The sequence below is a fragment of the Astatotilapia calliptera genome, chromosome 14 (genome assembly GCF_964374335.1).
Source record: "Astatotilapia calliptera chromosome 14, fAstCal68.1, whole genome shotgun sequence".
NCBI lineage: Eukaryota > Metazoa > Chordata > Actinopteri > Cichliformes > Cichlidae > Astatotilapia > Astatotilapia calliptera.
Genome location: NC_137435.1, coordinates 26,304,896 through 26,325,707, shown reverse-complemented (window position 1 = coordinate 26,325,707; position 20,812 = coordinate 26,304,896). Strand labels below are relative to the sequence as shown.

Here is a 20,812-nt window from a genome sequence, read left to right as displayed (position 1 = left end):
GTATACATTAATTTTGCATTTCTATGGGCCACATGAACGTATGTCACGCTATGTTGCGGTGACAACGGCATGCACATGTGCCCAGCTGGTGCACTTGAACTGTACTTTGTTCCATGCAGCAGGAAACTTGGCTATGTATGGTGCAAACCATAGAAAAGAATGGGTCTCAGAACACAAGGGTGCCTTTATCATGTTTCATATGAAAGGGCCTTAAAGCTTTAATAAGCTGAAGAAGCAAGCTTTTAGAGTTACACCAGCTGAGAAGCTACAGTAAGTGGCAGAAGGATCCAAGAGGAAAGCACAGAGGAGATGGATGAACAGGCAGGTGTGAAAACTAAAAGTAATACCAGGAACAGATCTGACAGAACAAGCCATTATGAACTTACAGCCCAGACTTTAGTCAAATTCAAAGTCTTTTAGTAATGTTTTTTTCTGAATAAAACTGCACTTAGCAAACCATAACCATTACATACACATTCAGGACTGGGACCGTAATGTGTATGCAAATAGACCCAAACAAAAAGAGTAAGGAAAAAACTCAAATAAATACTTTACTTTTGAGCTGTGTAAATACTACCACACAGCTCAAAATACTCCTTTGAGCACAAATCTTTGATTGTTCAGTTACAAGAGTTAATTGGCTAGTAGTAGTACTAAATGTTTAGTGATATTCATATAAATGTACACAGCAAATAAAGTCTGTTCCTATCTTTCCAACCATTTGTTTTGGGCATACATCTGTACACATTGAGATGCATGACATTAACTATGAAGTTCACTGAAAGTACTCTAAGAGGGAAGGGCAATTCTCTGCTGCGTAATTACCTTCCTGTCTGTTCTAGCTTTATGTCAGGTATTTACTTAAAAACTAAACATTAATCAATACTAATAAAAAGAAAAAGAACACTTTTTATGGCTGGATCTAAATTGGCTTTGACAGCCCAGTGGAATAAAAGAAAGCCATTACTGCTAAGATCCACAAGCAGTTTATTCATATAAACTGCCTGACCAGTGAGAATTGTGTTCAAACTGTGGCATGACAAAGTGTTCTATTAGGAATCACTTTACTGCAAAGACCTGTGCTTCCCCATCCATAAACATGGACATTTCTTTCTCCTATTTTCTTTCTCCTATTTGTGATCCAAATTTGACTCCCCAGACATTATTGTCTGGTCTCGAGAAATCTCAGCAAATGCCTTGAAATGCAAAATGTATCAAATCAATTTATGAGAAATAGACTTCATAATAGAAGTATTCTCTATGTACAAATTGTAGCTATGCAGTGGAAAGAATATTTAGGAAGTAGGGCATATAGAGATGTATTTGCCTTTGCATTCAGGCAGACTTTAAACTACTAACAGAAATATCAGACTATGTAATTATTACTTGCTCGAAACAGTTTCTAACCTCTATTACCCGGTTATTTGGAAAGTATTTGTTACGCATGCCCTTTACCTCTGCTTTTCAACCTTGTTAGCGAGTGACCTTGTACCAAACCCTCCTTGGCCATTAAAGCTGAGGTGGAAATGTCATATCATATGATCTAAGAGTTGTTAATTGTATGAGGTGTAAATTGGCAATTCTTCTTCACAAGATAAGGTAACAATTAAATCTCTCATCTCATCTGCATTTTGTTAGAGTGAATCTAGAGTAGATCTGTAGTTAAAGCCAGACAGATCACCGCGGAGTAGTTTGCCAAGTTAATTTATAGCTGCAAGAATAAAAACAAAAGTGACATGACATGATAAGCATGTGAGAGAACTGAAGATGAGCTGAAACCACACAAAGACTGTTTTCACCAACTGTTTTGTCTTTGACAGTAACAAAGAAGCTTTTATCAGTCACATTGTGAGTCCATCTATTTGTAACAAAGATTTCTAACAATGTAATGTAATCACACAAAAGCAGTTTAAGACAAACCACTCTTAATAAATAGTTAATTTAGCACCCATTAACAAGACTTTCATTACAAAAACAAAGTAAATATTGGGTCTAATTGTTGCTCATCACCATCAGTACGCCCACAGGCACACACAAAGATAAATACCAGAGTGGGCACATTACTGCACTTCACTTACCTACTGATAACCTCTCTTCTTCATCCACTTTAACAGGAAGAACGTTATTTTGGGTGACTTTTAAGAGAGATAATGATGGGATATAATTTGTATCCTGTGACTGAGTTGACTCTGTTTCAACAGACCTAATAACTGGAGCGTCCTCAAATGTTTGAGTTGACCTATATGTAGAGTGTTCATCTGGAGGGGTCGCATCAAATAGAGATAACTTTGACAGGGTTTCTGAAGCCACAGCACTTATTTGTGATTGAGCTGGTTCCAAGTATTTTGCTGGTGAGTGTGCACTTGTAGTCTTAGGGGACAAAGGCAACTGGAGTTGATTATCTGATAGAAGAGATTCTGGGTCACATAAGAAATACTGGGATTCCTTTGGGGACATCAGATTGCTTCTTGGTGATTCACAAATCTTTGGGGAGGAAATAGGCTCTACAAATAACCGGGAAGATTGGGGTTGATCTGGCAAGAGAGCTGAGTCCGAGCATTTCTCTAATGGGGCCGGATGGTTCACTTTGGGCAATAAAGTTGAGTCAGTAGAGCTGGATGATGAAACTGTGAAAGTAGACCTAAGGGGAAATGATATGGATGGAGGAGGGGAGAGATGCTCATCTGAGATTGGCGACCTGCTACTAGTCGTAACTGAAACATCAGCTGAAGATTTGGGAGCTTTAAGCTGGGAATGTGGTAACAAGGAGATATGTTGTGGTGCTCCACAGTCAGCTGTTGATTGGGGAGATTGGCGAGGTGACTTTGCAGGTGATGTCTTGATTGACGACTCTGAAACTGTTGGATTCTCAGCAGTGGGGCATGTTGACAGCTTGTTTTTAGATAGATGTGCTGTGTAAAAGATACAAATAACATTCAGTGCATTGGTTGCTTTTGTAAGCATGAGTTCAGATAATGTTTCATAAGCATGGCTTAAAGAAAAAAAGGTTGTTGTTCAGGATTTTCAGACAGAACAGCATCACTATGCTTGAATGCAGAGCTCCAGTCACTTTTCTTGTTCTCCTTACTTTACTAGATCAGTGTATTAATATTTATGCACCACTTCCAAATTGCACAAGTCTGAACTGCAGCATTAATGGACATATACAAACAAAGAAACACCTGAGAAAACAGAATTCCAATAATCTGCACAGGCTTTTGGCTGACATGGACAAAGATTTTAACAAGAGAGACCCTGTCCACATCCAGGAGCGCAGGGAATGTGTGGAGAGGGTTTGCAGAGAGAGAAAGAGTATCACAGACAGCAGCGGGCCACGCATATGACAATATGAGGGAATATACAGGAGGCTGTGAAAAACCTCAGTGCAGTTTTGAAACAGATGTCCTTTTTTTCTCTGCCTTCACAGCCACATTTCAACACAACAGAGTGTCACTGCAATCCCCTACTGCCTAATACCTGGGGAATTGCAGATGTACTATGCTTTCCTTTCTATGTATGTCTATGTATGTGTGTCAGAACTGAATAAAGTGAGAAATATTAATGTAAAAGTGACCTACATCTAAAAGAAAACTTGCTGGCTTCTACAGTCTGATACAGATTAAAAAAGCATGTCATTTACTCTTTCGCTGCAAAATAGAGAGCTCACATTTAATCGAGGGCCCAGCTTGTGATGTCTGAGGCTTAGATGGTTTGAGCTTCTGAACTAGTCTGGACTGTAGTGATGCAACAGGCGAAGAAGGGCCGACTCTTAAGGATCCATCATTTAGTAGGGCTGTTTTGGGCACCACCGAGTTTCCTTTCTGTGAAATCCACTGAACAGTATGGACCCTGAGTGATGAATAGAGAAAATTTGTGAATCTATGTCCATTTTTAAAAGTCAATCAGAGAGACACAAACAGCACTCATATGTTTTAATAATTAAATAATTAACATTTTTGCAAAAACCTTAATTGACTTTGCTCCAGTGTTTCCTGTTACATGTTGTGTAATGATATTCCTGCTAGTAAATTAACAGTTAAGGCCTTTACACACCAGACGTGTAAAATCTGTAAAAATATTTCATGAAATAAATATTTCATGCGTTAAATGCAGCTGTTCACAGCAAGCACATAAATTCACTTGACGAATCTGTACCATTTCTGTTTTTTGTATTTTTCTGATCAAAACAATCAGATCTGAACAATCAGACTACTGCATTTGACTTTAAAACACACAACAGTACTGCATATAGAATAATATAGAAGTAAAAAATATACTATTTTACCTCAGACACACAGCTGGACATGCTCCAGGTCAATCGGCTCTCTTAAATGCTTTCTCTCCCTCAGACCTGCACACAACTCTAACTAACAAGAGTTCAAACTGCACCACTGACATCCTGAAAATCTTGAATGCAGCAGTGATACAGCTTCAACTCCTGGATCAAACCATGAAATTCTGCCCGCTGCTGCCTTCTCCTGAGAATTGTATGAACCCAGTATCTCTTTTTCTTCCTTTTCTAGTTTAGAAACATCAGGACCAGCTCATCATCGCTTGATGTTGGTTTCATTTTCTTTCCGTGTGTTTTCTGAGGACGAATTTGCTGTAAAAACTCTGATACACGTTACAAGGTAAGCTCGGCTCCAGAAAATTCAGAATTTCGTGTTGTTTTTTCGCAAAACGCGCTACAGTAGATGTGTAACGACCTTTACTGTCACAATCTTTGATGACTTCTATCAGCTTCCACAACATTTTCATTTTTAGCCATCCAAACAATGCTTCTGTACTACAATGTATTTAATAAACATTTACAACAAGTTGATAACTAACCGACCAATAACATTTACAAAATAATTAGTAAGCTTAAACAACTATTATTTAGTGATGATGGTTCCTGTAGAATGTTACATTTTCTTTTTTTTCTTTGAGCCTTACTCTGGGCTGTTGTCTGCCTTCTTTTCAGCAGCACTGAGTCCCCTCCTGTCTCTGCTTGTCTGTGGACAACAAATGAGATCAGTGTTGTGACACATGATTTAGACGGGAAAAAAAGAGAAAGAACAAATATGTTAGTGTTGTAAAGTCATGTGCACAGGTGTTAAGTTTTTGTCTTTATTTTTCCTTGTTTGTCATGTGTAGACATGTGGTCACTGAGGTGTAATCCTTTAAAATAAAATACTCCAGTTATTCTCACCTCATCCAGGACTTCAATGCGGAGGCATGACTCAGGTGTAGTAACCTGTGGCTCAGGTCCACCCATGCTGACAGGGACAGCAAACAGTGATGCACAGTAGTGGCGAAAATCCTCCTCCTCAGCTACGCACACACACACAATCAAAAGAAAACAAAAAGAGACAGAGCCGTGCTTTCTGATATGTTGTTGATGGTGTGACCTGAAGAATCAGTTGCTTTTCTTTCTGCTTTGTTACAGCTTATACTTTTTACTTATAAAGCTACTTCTAGATGAACATAAATATAAAAGGTGATTTTTTTCTGTACTAGTAGATTTCTAGTCACTTAAAGTGCAAGCCATTTATTATTCATCATTTGCACTGACAGAGAATTTACTATTAAATGTACAGATTGTCTTAAGCATCGGTTACAGACCAGGCCAAAACTCAACTCCCAGGTTAACTCTCAGTTTTTGGCAGTTAGCTTGTCTCCTAAAGTTTGGCTTTGGCAGTCATGCAAGTGAGCTAGAGAATGACTAATGATGGATACAAAGTGTTCTTTCTGTCAACTGCAAAGAGCAGAAAGTATCTGACTGTCTGATTTTGGCAGAATGGCTACAACCATAAACATATAGCCATAGGCATGAAGAAGTATCATCAGCAACGTGTTGATGAACGTGCCATGATAACATGATACCAGCATTTCATTTCTAATCTCTTCCTACATGTAAAGGAGGCCCCAGTGATACAGGTGAACACTTAGGTCTTCCTATGTTGCTGACACAGCAGGAGCTGAGTAATGCTCTCACTGCTAAGGAAACTACTTTCCCATTCAAAAAATTACACCAGACATTTGTAATAGTCTACTATCTCTGGGACAGGTTTTAATGTCAAGCAAATATTTACAAGCTATTACCGTTTATATGGCTATTTATGCAACATACAAAACAGTATACCATGTTATACTGTTATCCTATCATGACCAACACAATTGGCACATGAATATACATGAAATTTCCTTTCCTATCAGTTAATTTGCCATTCTTTCACTCTTGCTAATGATGCTGTTCTGAATTCTTCTTCTCTCCCTCACTAACAATTCTTCTATCACATCACCACATGGGTTTGACAGCTCACGAAAATGAGAATTTAAAAGAAGGGGGCGCTCCCAACATGCCGCCAGAAAACAGCTTTTATTATTCATGGACACACACAATGCCCTCCCTTTTATATTCAAAGACAGGAGAGGAGGAGAGATTCTGCAACCTGTTGTAATTTGCATGCATTAGAAAAGTTTGAAGCAGGTGGAAGGAATAGTTTATCAGCTGCTAAACAGCTCGACATTTCCCAAAAAGAAAAGGAGAAAAAACACTGCTGTCTTCCTCACATCTGCATATAACCGAAACAAAGTATTAATTATTAAATTGTGAGTAGAGAAATGAAAGCTGTAGTATGAATAACTGTTTTATTATTTTAATAACTGTTTTATATTATAAAAGGAGTTAGAATATAATTAGCACTTCACTGATTTGAGAGTATGGAAATGATGAAGGAATAATGAGTTGTTTGACTCTCTATTACAAGCAGGTAAGAGCTGTAAATAAATGTGCAAATCTAAGTCTATCAATATGTAAGTGTAGATCTTGAAAGCTCTGTATCATTTCCTACAACAGCGCATCAAAACAAAATAAAGTTTACATAAGAACAGTCCTGTAAAATAAGTGCATGTATTTTCACATCAATAACTCCAGTTGACTAACATTTACATGGCATTCAATTGAAATCTGAGGGCAAAGACATTCAGGAAGAAAAAGCTTTTTAAAACGTCATTTTGGGCAAAGGCTACAAAATACTTGTGGTCGAAACGACCACTGAAATTAACCCTTTCATGCGTGAATTATGGCAACCTCAATTAGGACTTTTTATTCATCTTTAGGCATGAACAAAAAAGATTTTTGAACTTCATTTTTTAAACATGGACTTTTCAAAGAGTTTTTTACATGTCCACTTAGGTGGACAACATACATTTTGAGTGGGCGGCAGGGTATGGAGTGATACATCAGTGTCAGATGTAGTGGTTTTTGTGCATGTTTACTATCAACACTGACACAAATACAAGAACAGCCTTTGAATAGCTGTCCACTGTAGTGACCACTATGCGTGAACGGGTTAAAGCTTATCTAAAGTAAAATGTATATACGCTGTTTCAAAAGTCCTAGAATCATATCAAGATGGCTAAAAGGCTGCCAGACATGTTTCTAGAAGGTCTTTGGCTTTAATGTGCAGTTTTGTTGAGGCATAACTGAGTTTGTATTGGTTTATTATGATTTCATACATTCAATAAAGGGATATGCAGTCAATGCTATTCTTTTATATGAAAATTATCAACTATTTGGCTTCATTTTTGATTAAAAAAGCACAAAAAAGTGAGCTCTGGGATAAAGGAGGTTAAGAAACCTTCTGTTTGGGAAGTTTATTCAAGGGCAGGGCATTGTCAAATAGACAATTTGTAGCCACAGTTAAAACCACTTGGATACAGTGGTGTAATCCCCTTTAAAATAAACAACTAAACTCTCAGGGTCATAAACACCAAGACCTGACCTGGTCCTCTAATAGCTTTCTAAGCATTATAAAGTAAGGGCAGTTCCTGTCTAGCAACAAATAAGGTGTGCAATCAGGTTCTCCTTCAAAATAAATTGTTCTGGGTTATTTTGATAGTAAGAATGTACGTTGTTGTAAGAATCACTATGTGGGCACAGCAGAGAGATGCTGACATATTTATTTCTGAAATGCACTCTTGTTATTAAACACATTTAAAGAGAATTTGAGTCACTTTTTCTTATCAATCATTACTGCTGTAAACACAGGAAATTTTGACTGAAGAAAGATTTGAGATAGACAGCTATTCGGAAAGGGGGGAAAGCAAGGACTAGCAGATCCTAACCAGGTCAGGTTTAGAGTGAATCTTGATTGATATGATGAGAGGCAGTTGACAGCCTCCGAGTCCAGAGGTTTGGAAGGGGAGAGTTAATCTTGGTATATGTCTCCTTTCAGCCTCAGCTGGGGGCAAAAAGTCAGGACACTAGTACTGACTGATGAGCTCCAGATCGTGTGCTCCACACTACAGGCTGACTTCCCCCTCACCCCATTCCTTACCCTGTCAGGCTTGAGCCACCTCTAACAGCCCTCTGCCCACACAATCACAGCCAGTGATTACCCGTCACAGTGCCACAGTTGGATGGGCAGGTACTGATACGTCTGACCCATTGAGAGGGAAAGATTTTGCCATTGTGTGTTTCTGTATAAGTGTGTGTTTGGAGTGTGTGTAGATTTGCACTTGTGTTATCTGTCAAACTACTCAGTCCTGAGCTGTTTATTTGTTTGGTAGAGAGCCTGGTTCTGGGATGTATTTCAGAAAAGTGATGTGTACAGCAGAAAATACACAATTCTGAACATAGTATGATTGTGTCCCTCATTTGTTTGTCAAAAGATGTTCATAGGCTTACAGATGTACTTCTTTATGCAGTTACATATTAGCATGTTTATTACCATTAATACTGCTTGGAGTCTCCTCAGCGGTTGTAGCAGGCAGACATTTTTGATCTGCAGAGACGGCCTGAGATGATGGGTATATTTCAACTGGTGTTCTGAAAACACAGAAATCATATTTAGAACAGTGAATAAGGATAGACCCCAGCCAGAAAAAGTAATTTAAGTAACAATTTAAGTAACTTATTAAGTGTCATGTTTTCCTCTTTCCCTTTATCACCTCATTCTGTTGCTGAATGATTGACAGATGCATACCTACATATGTCCAACACACTATTCCCTTATGTTTTGTGAAATCAGCCTGCTGCATTCTGATTTTTTAAAAAAAAGGAAAAAACACACACTAATACCCCAACTTCCCACTGCAGGAAATGTGCGGCAGACTTTGTAGATTACTTTATTTAATCCTGAACACTGTTTGCCTCTCCTTAGTCCTCCATGGACCAAGCTAGCTCTCTTCTTCTTGCAAACAGTACAGTACTTCACATGATGTAGCCTCACTTACTAGCCTTAGGCTGTTTGCACATTTAAGCTTTCGCTAGAGAGCAGTAAAAAAAAAAAAATAAAGATAGAGGAGAAAGCCTTCAACCAAGTGATCCGCAGTGACCAGCCCTGATAAAGTGTTCCTGCAGATGATCTCTAAAAATGATTTTCTCTTTTTTTATGTATGAACTAATAATCTAATGGTTTTGTCATTATCACCCTATTTTAAATTATACAAAATAAGAAAGCCTGGACCAAACTGCCTGATGGTGCATAAAGATAATATGGTGTATGAAATATTTCTTTTTCTTTTGTACTTTGACAATGTAAAAGTGCTTTAAAGCTACTTTTTGGGATTGCAATAAATCTTACATCAAGCCAGGCTCAGGTCTTAAATTTTGCAATCATCTAGCACAGTTAAACCAGCCAGTAAATGCAGGTGAGGGTCAGTTCAGATGTCAGTTCTATATAAGTCTGTGCAGACTTTTATTTCAGGGTTCAGTGCTTTGATCACAGATACTTTGACTCTGGCAGCTGATGGAAGAACGAGCATTCACTTACCCTGACCACACCGCCTAGCCAGCTCAGGAAATCAAACTGACGCACCCCCCCGGTCACAAGCTTGCTTTCTGTAACCTGCAGGCCATGCACAAATCTACCAAGATGGTAGAGTTATGACTCTAATATAGCTGAGCACTTCTAGTGAATTCTTTAAAGCTCTTTCCACCACTAAACTCCTTCCTTCCTTCAGTCTTTTTCCCATTATTATTGAAGCTTGTTAAAATTCAACCTCGACTTTCTTTCTACCAGCCAGTCTCTTTGTCTCTCCATTAAGCTCTTCCACCATCACCGCTGCAGGCTTATTGCACTCTAGATTGGCTCTCTGGTCTATTCCACAGTTAAAGGCTGCTACAGCTGGGGACTTAGAGCGTTCCTGCTCAGGCAGTCGGAGGGCCCAAAACTGCACTCTTCTTGCCTCATCCCTGACCTGCTCTCCAGTGGACTACTCAGCCCAAAAAGAAGCTGGTTAAATAAAGGCTGTAATAATGGGACCTGCTGAAGCCAAGCCTGCAGGCGGTGTACTGCACAATAAGTAGTAAGAAACTGCTTTATACACTGGTGACTGATATCGGCTGGTTATGAAGACCACAGAGAAGCAAGAGAAACAAGTTCCGTGGTAACAAAAAGTATCATAACAAATCTATGTATGTGTGTGTTTGTGCACAGCGTGGTATACCTCTGACCCCTTACTGGAGGCAGCAAGAAACTAAGGGTGTATATGATGCTACAAGGACAAGTTGACGTAAAAACTCGATCGTGTGGTTGTATCTGCGTAACAGAGATGTCATCAGATACATGTGAGACATCTATCTGGTGACAATGATACGTCGGTACCATAGGTATCATAGGCAGCACATGTACCAAGTAGCTTAGTTATAAAATTTATACTCTAAATAAATTTATAATTTATTTAGCCATTATTTAAGGAAAAGTCACAGCAGTTGGTTATAGCATTAAAAGTTGTTGCCAAATACACGATAACATAAATAAATCAAAACCAAAACTTTGAGCTGATACTGCTTTTAAAGCTCTTAATCATTCTTAACAATAAAACATTTGCAAGGAATAACGAACAGGGGAGAAGCATAACTTTTCACTGAACCTACTGCCTGAAGCTCATGACAGAAGCCTCAACATGGTTTTGAATATTAACTATATGTGTGATGCATGCACATTTCTATCTGTACCTCCGGTGCTTCTTGAGCAGCAATCTGTCCATGTAGGTAAGGCTGTTTTTTGTGAACTTCACCTTGACAGGAACCCTCTCTCCCCCCCTCCTCTTCTTTGTCCTTCAGCTTCTCTGTCTGGAGGGAGGGCAGTCTGGGTCGCCATAGCTGACACTGATACTGGAGGGAAATGGGGAGAGGGACATCAAACAAAAATAAAGTTAAGATGTAAGAGGTGGAAAAAAATGCCCCAAAGGAAAAAAGATTCAGAAAGGTAGAATAGGTAGCAGGAAAACATAATCCGGCAGCTTCTCAACACACTCCCCTCAAAAAGTGAGAAAACACCTTGTCACCATGCCAAAAGTGCCAAAACACAAACAGACAGGAGAGAGCCCTGTGGGAATAAGAAAAAAGATGTATTAAATACTAAAGGAACATAGTGAGCGCATGAGAGAAAATAAAAGATAGAAATAAGAAGGAGACATGTTATGATTGTACTCCAGACACTTTGGCAGTCCTCAGTGGAAGCTTTAAATTGGGCCTGGGTGCCATTGGCCTGACAGAAATAATTAGGGCTAGAGGGGCTAGTAGCAATTTGCAGAGCAGAGCGAAAGGAGAGAGGAGCAGAGTCTGTTCACGCAGTAAAGCAGAGAAAATAGGAGGTCTAATAAAAAGCACAAACACCTAGACACATATACAGAACCTGGAATAATAGTGCTAATAATACACACCCGCATAAACCTGAGCGCACAAACATTATTGCAGATGCAGATACACAATATCTGCGAAAAGACACAAAATTGCCTGGAACACTTGCGCGTGTACACATACGCATACACAAAGCTGAGGCGATTAGTGCTGTGGTGTGGAGTAGGGCACCCCTAACACTCCTCTCATTATCTCAATATGCAACAGCCATGGATTACCCTCCTACTGCAGTGGTAAGCACTTTCTGTAAGACCAGATCAGAGCAGATACAGGGAGAGGGAAAGCAGGAAAACTGAGAAGTAGGTGAAAATGCAAAGAGAAAGAGCTGAGAAAAATATATATTTGTTGGTAAAAGCTGAACACAAATGTAAGTGTATACATTAATCTGATAGCCGTAGTTAGACACTGCAGCTTGGTAGTGAAGCTATACAGTGCTCCACATACATTCTATTCCACTCCACTGCAGGAAGTGTGTGTTGCAGGAGCAACTAGCTACAAGTCACTGCGACGGAATGGAGGCTGGAAGTTTGATACCGACAGATGGTGTGCCATGGGTGTGACAGATGACAAATCAAAACTGAGCTGGTCTCAACTTTTTTCCATCAAGCACCAAACATCATATGCTTCCATGTTCACACACACACACACACACACACACACACACACACACACACACACACACACACACACACACACACACAAGCTCAGCAGTGAAGGCAGATAGGATGAACATGGCATTAATCTTCAAACAACCACTTTTCATGATAAAAAAAAACCCATAATTTTCTTTAGCATTTAAGCACTTTTAAAGAGCACTCTGGCTTTTAAATTAATGCAGAAATGAAGTTTGCTACTTTTCAATCCTCAACTAACTTTCAGCACAGTATTCGAGCCCAGCAATAGATTGACAAGAGTGGAAAGTGAGGAGGTGGTACTAGAGAAGAAGAAATAGAATAGATACAGGGTATGGTCCAGTGCAAACCAACTCAAATGCCCTCCAGCAGATCACCTATCCTCTGGTACAACAGAGTTTTAATAACGTAAAGGATTGTTTTTTCATCCGTGGAGAGAGGTTCAAGCCAGGGCTAAAGAAAAATCTTGGGTCCCAAAAATAATAACTGAGAATAAAAATACTCATTCAAATCCACTTCAAATATCTTTAAGGAGCTGTAAAATGTCATTTATTTCTAGAAATTCAAGTCCCCTTCTATCAAAAGTGGTATTTTACAGTTGACGCTGATGCTGGATGAACAACCTGTTGTGAATCTAACGCTAATGAGATGCAGTTTTAGAAAACAAAACTAGTACAAAAGCAAATAGGAAGCAATCAAAACATAGGAGCAGTGGAACGCTGCACCCATTAGTTAAAGCTCCTAGTGTTTCCCAGTTATACCCAAGATGTCACATTCACATAAAAGGTAAGCATAATTTTTGATATGCAGGTGATGTGTACAATATTTTACAACCAACATCTTTCCCAATTTGTCTGTGTAGGTTCTCAGTCATTCAGGGCATGGTGGTACAAAGAGCTTGGAAACAAGGTGCCTGGAAGTCCAAAGTTAAAGAAGTCCATTCACTTTGTTTCCAAGACTGAATCCAGTTGACTGCAATGTGAATACAGACTGTATGAATTAGATGGCAATTATTTGCAAACCCTTAACAGTCTGTTTGAGAGTCACTGCAGTCTGTCCAAGTCAAAATACCACTTTTTGAATTTACAGTCACCAGTTGACCTAACATTAGTCTAACAAGCATTCGGACCTTGGGTGGAAGCTGATACACCCAAAGTAAATCCACAGGTACAGGGAGCATATACTAACTCCACACAGAAAGGAACCAGAGACGACCTTGCTGAAAGGTGAGAGTGCTAGTCAGTGGCAGCCATTCCAAGACTGTGAATTACAAACAAAAACTGCTTTGAAATTGAAAAACAAACAAACAATAAAAGATAAATATTATGTTCTCATTATCATTAGTGTCAAAACACTGGGTAAATTTAATCAGTTCAATTTAGTGTACCTGGTCTGGCAGGTATCCAGACTCCATCATTCTTCCCCCTCCATAATTTGAGCGCCTCCTGGAAAGATCTTGCAGACTCCTCCTCATTGTACTCTCCTTTAAGGAGTGAGGGTAGAAATCCTTTGTTATCATCTTCAGTAATTCCCACCTTTTTCTCCTCTCCATGACTCCTAACTAACATCTGCAATAGAAGAGTTGTTTCATCAGTGTACTTACAGGGATTGATGGCAAACAGTGTGATGTAAGGGTAAGAAGCACCCTTGTGCATGATAAGACTCCTACTGATAAAGGTTAGTGTTAGTGTTAGCACAAATCAAATACTACTCACAAAAAACTGTTTTTCTGATATCCTAACATAGCAAATATAATCAGAATGATGGTGCTAAACCTTTCAGGTTTTTTTGATGACTGCAATTTAATGAAGGGGGTCAGTTAATGAGTTTTTGTGTGCTGCAGGAACTGACCTGTATTCATATTCTAAAGGCAAAGACAAGCAAAACCTAAAATATGCATATGTACGAGCGTGGCTGTAACCTTGGCAATACCCTTGTTGATGCATCATTTTAGTGGCAACAGGAACTCTTTATCTATCTTTATATTAGACCTCTAAATATAAAGTCAACTGAAATAAGGCTGAAAATAGAAACTGTTCCTCATAGTAAAGTTCATTTGAGGTAAAAGAACAATGATTGTTGTACACACATATCACAGTGACTAACAAAAGTCAGTAAGCGTTCGGCAGTTGGAAACCAAACAAAACAAATCTGCTTAAACTCCCATAGATGAGTTGGTAGATATTTTTTTGCTTTTGTTTTTGTTCTCTGCCATGAAATCTTATTTCCTGTGTAGCTCTGATTTCCCTGACACAGCAGCTTTTGTGCTGGTAAGATGCAACATGTTCAACTTATCATTCCTGAATCAACTTCTGATCTTTGCTCTAGGTGTAAAAAAGAAACAGATGGCTTTATCCACGTTTTAGACACGCAATAAACTAAAAGATTACTGGTGCTCAATAAGAGAGGATATACAGGACTGTCAGATGTGAGATACCCTCTTCACCTAGATTAGCCCTTTTAGAGGACATATCTGATGTCCCCCCCTGTCAAAAGAAACCAGGCACAGTATATCAAACCAGCCATGACTGCTGGCAATATTCGTATTTCTCTCTTATGAAAAAGTTCAGATCCCACCTTCATCTCCATGTCGCTTCATTTAATCTCCAAAGAAAAAGACATCTTTTTGACAAATGCTGGTCTGATTTCAGGCACTACATTCATAATAGATTGCTGTCTTTGTTGGGTTTATATGTTTGTTTTCTACAAATGTAAATTTCTGTGTAAGTATTGTCAAATTCATGAGTTAAATCTATCTAACTTTTTATAGCTGAATAACTGTACTCTTTTCTGTGTTGGTGATGTAACATTTATTTATTCATTCGCATACAGTACGTATATTTGACTGTTTTTAGTTTTTCTCCTGCCTCAGAAATTATTGATTCCAGTATAGTTCTTGTCTGGTAGTGAGTGGGAGTGGGACTGGGCTTAAGGGACTGTTTTTGTTTTATTATGTTTTATTGAGTCTTGCTTAACTTATCTTTTTTTAATCGTCACTGATGTTGGAATATTTTATTTCTACTTTATTTTTGTAAATGGCCTAATGTTTCGGGGAAAAAATGTAATAAACATAGTTAAAACAAAGAAAAAAATCATTACTGAAGGTGTTGCCATGGTTTTGCTTGGAAAAAATGTGTGGTTACTTTTGTTTAATCTGTTGGAGATTTTCATTCACTTCCATCTTTTCTGAATAGCTTTGTGGTGCTGAAAGCAAGCCTGACACCGTGTTTGTGTCCTTGTTTAAGTGGGTATTAACTGTTTCCTTGATGTGTGTTATTATTTTTTATTGCCATTCTTTCTATTCTTATGCTCTTATGCGAAATGGCTGCACTGAACTATAAGCATAAAAATTGTTTAATGAGTGCTCTTATTTTTTCTATTAAGAGATACTTATATTTACATCTGAAATGGGGCGGGGGGGGGGGGGGGAGATTTGGACATTAGCTTACAATTTAGTGGATCATTTAATGAGTAGTTAATACAATTGCAGCCTACAACCAGCCCCTTAGATGTGATATTAAAAAAAATAAACAGTAGCTGTCTTTTGGCGGGGATAAAATGTTTAATAAATTTTGCACACAAAGGCAGCCGTCGTTTTTATTTTGTTGCAGTTGTTGCTGTTTTTAAATCATACTGCATTCTGGGTAATGATGTCAAATATTTGTACCAGTCTTGGTCACAGTCTCTGGATCCTCTAGGAAGACAAACATGTAATGTCTCCAAGAACCTCTATTTATGCCCAAGCACAACCTAACTGAGCAGGAAAGCTTAACTGCCATTATCAGAGATGTGCATTAAAATGACAACTATGATAGAAGGGACGAGGCAGCTGTCTGACTTTTTAATCCAAGTCAGTGTTGTTTTCACACACAAACACAATCCATAATATTGACTCACACACTTCGCCTGGCCACTGTCTACCTTCATCCACTATGTCTGTATCCAGCTAAGTAGCTGCATCACTCTTAGCTGAAGAACAACATGCACTTTTTTGCTGAGCTGGTGACACTGTTGGTTGTCAGGTTCCTGCTGACTGTTGGTTCACTTTCAGACAAAGCGACCACCATAATGAACAGTTTGCTGCTTAGTGGAAAACAGAGGTGGGAAGTAACAAGTACAAATACTTCACTACTGTAGTTAAGTAGAATTTTAAGGTATCTGTACTATACCCATTTTTAAACAAATATTTGCACTTTCTACTCCTTTTCAAAGCAGGCTCATTACGTTAGGTTTAATTTTTCACGTCACTGCAGGCCATCAAACATCAAGCCGATTTGGGCCTAAACAGTACAGCATGAAAGGCTATCGTGTTCATGTATTTATCACCAGAGGGATGTCACATAAAAGAGATTAATGAGGCAAAACTGTGTAGCTAGTTGGAGATTACAGTGGGCTGGTGTTTTGTTTTTGTTTCCTTCTTCTTCTGTTATTGAACACAACACCGGAACAACTGCAGGTGTCTATAAATTGTGGTCGTGGTACTTCAGCAAGGATAGTTAAACGTGTCGCCGTACTCCTTTCTATGCCTGTGTAAAGCACCCTGTGTGTTGGATGTATCAAAACTTGTTTCCACCACTGAAAAAAAAATCCATAAGTCAACATTTTCATGTTGTTATTTTTTTTCAATTCTGAGTTTTGTTTTTTCTTTTCTTTTCAGTAATGGAAATTAGCTTTCATAGAACTACACAAATTAACTGACCTTTACTTGCTCTCTGACAGCATTTAGACTCCTTATCAAAGTGCATTTTAGGCACACTTGGTTTTGGTTATCACATCTTTATGGCTTTAACTAAACTAATGCATCAAATACAACAAGCCTTACTCCACCAGGACTTTCCTGCTTCTTTCTCCTCTTCCTATTGACAAGAAAGCTGTGGAGACTAAAATCAACCCTCTTCTTTCCTTTGGACTGGTAATCACAATCAAAAGCAGCACAATGTGACATTTCTTTTTCATAATTTATAATGGCGACCTTGTAATGATCGCTCTGGAGTGCCATTAATTTACCCTAAGTGCACTGCACGCACAAAGTAATGGTGTCTTTCATAGGTCAAAATGAGGATTATAAATTCAGGATTTTTCAAACAATGAAAATATGTGTTTATAACAGCCTAGATGAGTTTCAGGAGAGTAAATTTACACCTTGAGGGTCAAATGTTGAGTTCCTTTTAATAAAAATGACACATCAATTTTAAATATTCAGCCTATTACCAGAATTAAAAACATATTAAGTTATGTGTTAAGCAGGGAGGTTTCTATGTCTGTTGCTGCTCAGACTGGTGAAAATTTAATGCCTGTATATGAAGTTTTAACATATAAGTTGAACACTAGTTTGACATTCAAAGACATTTCCTCAGTACCTTCTGACCCCAGCTGTTCAAAATGACTGCTGTTTGAATAAGGTCAACTGAGCTCGGTGGTATAAAAAGTCTGAAATGTCAATCTAACTGTTCTTGCCAGACCTACACAGCTGGAGGGCATTTTTTAGTCCAAAGGTGCATGCAGTTCACCAGCCTGCCTGTAGATACAGCCTGTGGATATAGCGTCAATTAGAGTTTGTTTGAAGTCTTTTCAATTGACTCACAGTGTGCAGGGGTAAAATTTAACAGTGTTAAGGCTTGTCTGGTATGTCTGAATTAAATTTTCACAGCCGGTTAACTGCAGTAGAGAAGAAAATGTATTCAGTAATCAATGACCATTTGAAATTTTTTTACATACGTAAAAAGTAAATAAATAATTGTTGGTATAACAATTGGCAAAGCCCCATTATTAAGAATATCATTTAATCTCATATTTAGATTTTCTTTAAATAAAATGGATGGAAAACACGTTTAGTATAATTTAATTAGTTTTTATTATTCCCTAATTAAATAAATAATGAATAAAAATGACAAACCTCAAAAATTATGTGTGAAAGACAGAAGCTTTGTTTTAAAGAAAACATGGCTTTTCTTATACTTCTCGTTTTAAAGCCCTGGTCTTGTTATCTAGTCCAATATTACATTTTTGTAAGTGTCATAGCTCATCTTACTGCAACATTTCAACATCCATTTAAGCTCTGCTTAATTTTTTGTCATCAAAAACTCAAGTAAGCAAAATTACTCAATGGACTGCCGTAGCAGTTCAAGTCTTTAATGCTGTATATTGGTTTGTTTAGCACAGTGCTTAGCACAGTTAAGCACATGCATACTGTACAATATTTAACGTATTAAACAAGTCAATGCATCTCCACTTTGATCATGTGTACAACTAACTGAGTAGTTTAGAAGACTTCATAAACACTGAATATTTATATATCAATAAGTATTAAATGGTAGTTATTACTTACCTTGCCGCAGTCAGGATTTTCCTCAGCTTCTGTTCTTTTTTCTGGACTCTCATTTTGAAGTCTGGAACTGGGGGTAGTACCAGGATTGGGATTAGGACTAGTGCTATAGTCGGAGCTAGGGTCAGTCTGTTTCTTGAAGCTGTTGACAACATCTCGAGTGCTCACACGGGTCTGTAAGTCTGTCTGTAACAGAAGGCCATAGCATGTGAGACTAGATCACTATGTTGTTACTCATAAAAATGATAGAAACTAAATACTGCAAATAATATAGCAGATGAAAAAAAAATACTGCATTAGGACAAATGGGGACGAATTGATACATAAGCTATAGCATAAAATCATAAAAGAGGTACACAGCAAAATCTCCAGTGTTAAATTAACACTGGAGATTTTGCTGTGTATTTATAAATTAAAAGTAAATGTCAAGGTTATTAATTTCTGCACAAGGCAATCCTATGAAAGTATGTTTAGCTAACCTGCATTTCTCTGAAATGTTTGTTTATAAATAGCTCGATCCCACTTGCGGGAAAAACAAGATCAGAGGCAAAGCTGTGCATTTTGTTGTAAAAAAGCCACAGGAGTGCAGAGGTAGACTCTTCAACAATGCTATTATCACAAAGATAAGAAATGTTGATCAGCAATAACAATGAACAGAAATTTATTAATAAATAAAGGTTGTACTTTCTTTACAATGAATGTCCTAAAAGTCAAACTGCAGACAACAGAGTGACAAATTTTCCAGAAATGAAAAAGGTGTTGAACAAATTTGATACACAGTAATGACAAAAAGTCAATGAGATGAGGGCTCTTTCGACAACTGCCACGAACCCCATTTAGAGGTTACAACCTAATCATTTTAAGTGCTCATACTTACATCACTGGCATAACCTTGAAAGTCACAACAATGAACTCCATTTTATATAGTTAATGTGTGCATCTTTATTTTATGTAAATTAATCCACAAAGAGCCTGGGCAGAAAGGGCGACATGTATAGACTGGAGAAGGACATGGAGCCTCAAACTGAGCATTGTGGCCATCGCTATCTTGTTTTTGCTGTGACATCAGTGGAAATACTATCAGGTCAAAGAAAGATATGAAGGAGAATTCTTAAGGAAATAAAAAAAGATCGTCTGACTTGGTGCTAGGCTGCTCAACTATGTGGTGGTAGATATTGTTGATATTGGACTGCTTTAGAGAAACTACAATGTTGTAAAGATGGACTAAAAAAGTCTATTTTAAATACACTGGCTCACTCTCGCTATGTTTATTCACCATGTTTGGTCAAAAATGTGTCTTCACTACTACATTTAGGATTATAGAAAAAAAGAATATATAGGCTTTAAATTGAAATGAAATGCTTGTCCACTGAGATTAGTGGACACCATAGTATTTCCACTGATGTCACAGCCAAAACAAGATGGCGATGGCCAAAATGCTCCGTTTGAGGCAGTGAATGTAATAACCTGGGATCCAGCGTGAAACAAATCAGAAACACCCCTATGATTAAACAATAAGTAAGGAACATGACTACCCTGCCTGTGACAGGGTTAAATTGGTCTCACCCTGGAGCCAGATCTGTGCATGGTGCTCACAGGAGGGAGCCCAGTGGCTGGCAAAGCCAGAAGGTGGTATAGGGTTTAGGTGCTCTGTGTATCAGGCACAAATCAGGGGCAAAGGTCCTGACGAATCTTGCTTTAGAAACATGGAATGTATGTCACCTCTTCATTCAATATTGTATTCCATGACTAACCAAGGGTGCGAAGACTATAGACTTACATTTTGTCCTTAAGTAATACACCAACAAATGTGGAGTCAAGAAAACATTGAGGAACTGAAAGTTTTGTTAAAGCTACATAAGAGTTTTAGTCATTTTGATCATCTTTTCTGGCAATTATGGACAACAACTCATATTGGAGATATTGCTCACACTCGTTCTGTTGACATTTTTCATCACTGACTTTTTTAATGGAGATGTAACCACAAATTTCAACTGTGTTCATTATGTGCAATTTCGTTTGTGAGCTATGGAAGATGTAAGGAAACTTTTCCATGTGTCCCTGTTGCACCACACCTGAATAAAATTAGTAGGTCATTGGCATGAGTATAGAACTTGACTGCATGATGAAGTGGCAACCCCTAACCATACTCGAGTAAATTTAAGTAAATTTAAGTGTTTGGAAAAATGTACTTCTTAAAGTACTTCTATTGCACCATGT

The 20,812-nt window shown here is 38.1% G+C and overlaps 1 protein-coding gene across 3 annotated transcripts in view; it reads right to left on the bottom strand.

The window, feature by feature from the left end:
* LOC113036767 (zinc finger, B-box domain containing) overlaps positions 1 to 11,105 on the bottom strand; it is a 33,466-nt gene extending 22,361 nt beyond the window's left edge. For all 3 annotated transcript variants that reach the window (XM_026193240.2, XM_026193238.2, XM_080288535.1), the window contains exons 1-6: positions 10,949 to 11,105; positions 8,718 to 8,815; positions 5,192 to 5,313; positions 4,936 to 4,994; positions 3,668 to 3,849; positions 2,079 to 2,912 (exon numbers count right to left, since the gene is read on the bottom strand). In XM_026193240.2, the coding sequence (XP_026049025.2) occupies positions 2,079 to 2,912; positions 3,668 to 3,849; positions 4,936 to 4,994; positions 5,192 to 5,313; positions 8,718 to 8,815; positions 10,949 to 10,980 (1,327 nt within the window). In that variant the 5' untranslated portion in view covers positions 10,981 to 11,105. The remainder of the gene's footprint in view (positions 1 to 2,078; positions 2,913 to 3,667; positions 3,850 to 4,935; positions 4,995 to 5,191; positions 5,314 to 8,717; positions 8,816 to 10,948) is intronic.
* Positions 11,106 to 20,812: the final 9,707 nt, after the last annotated feature.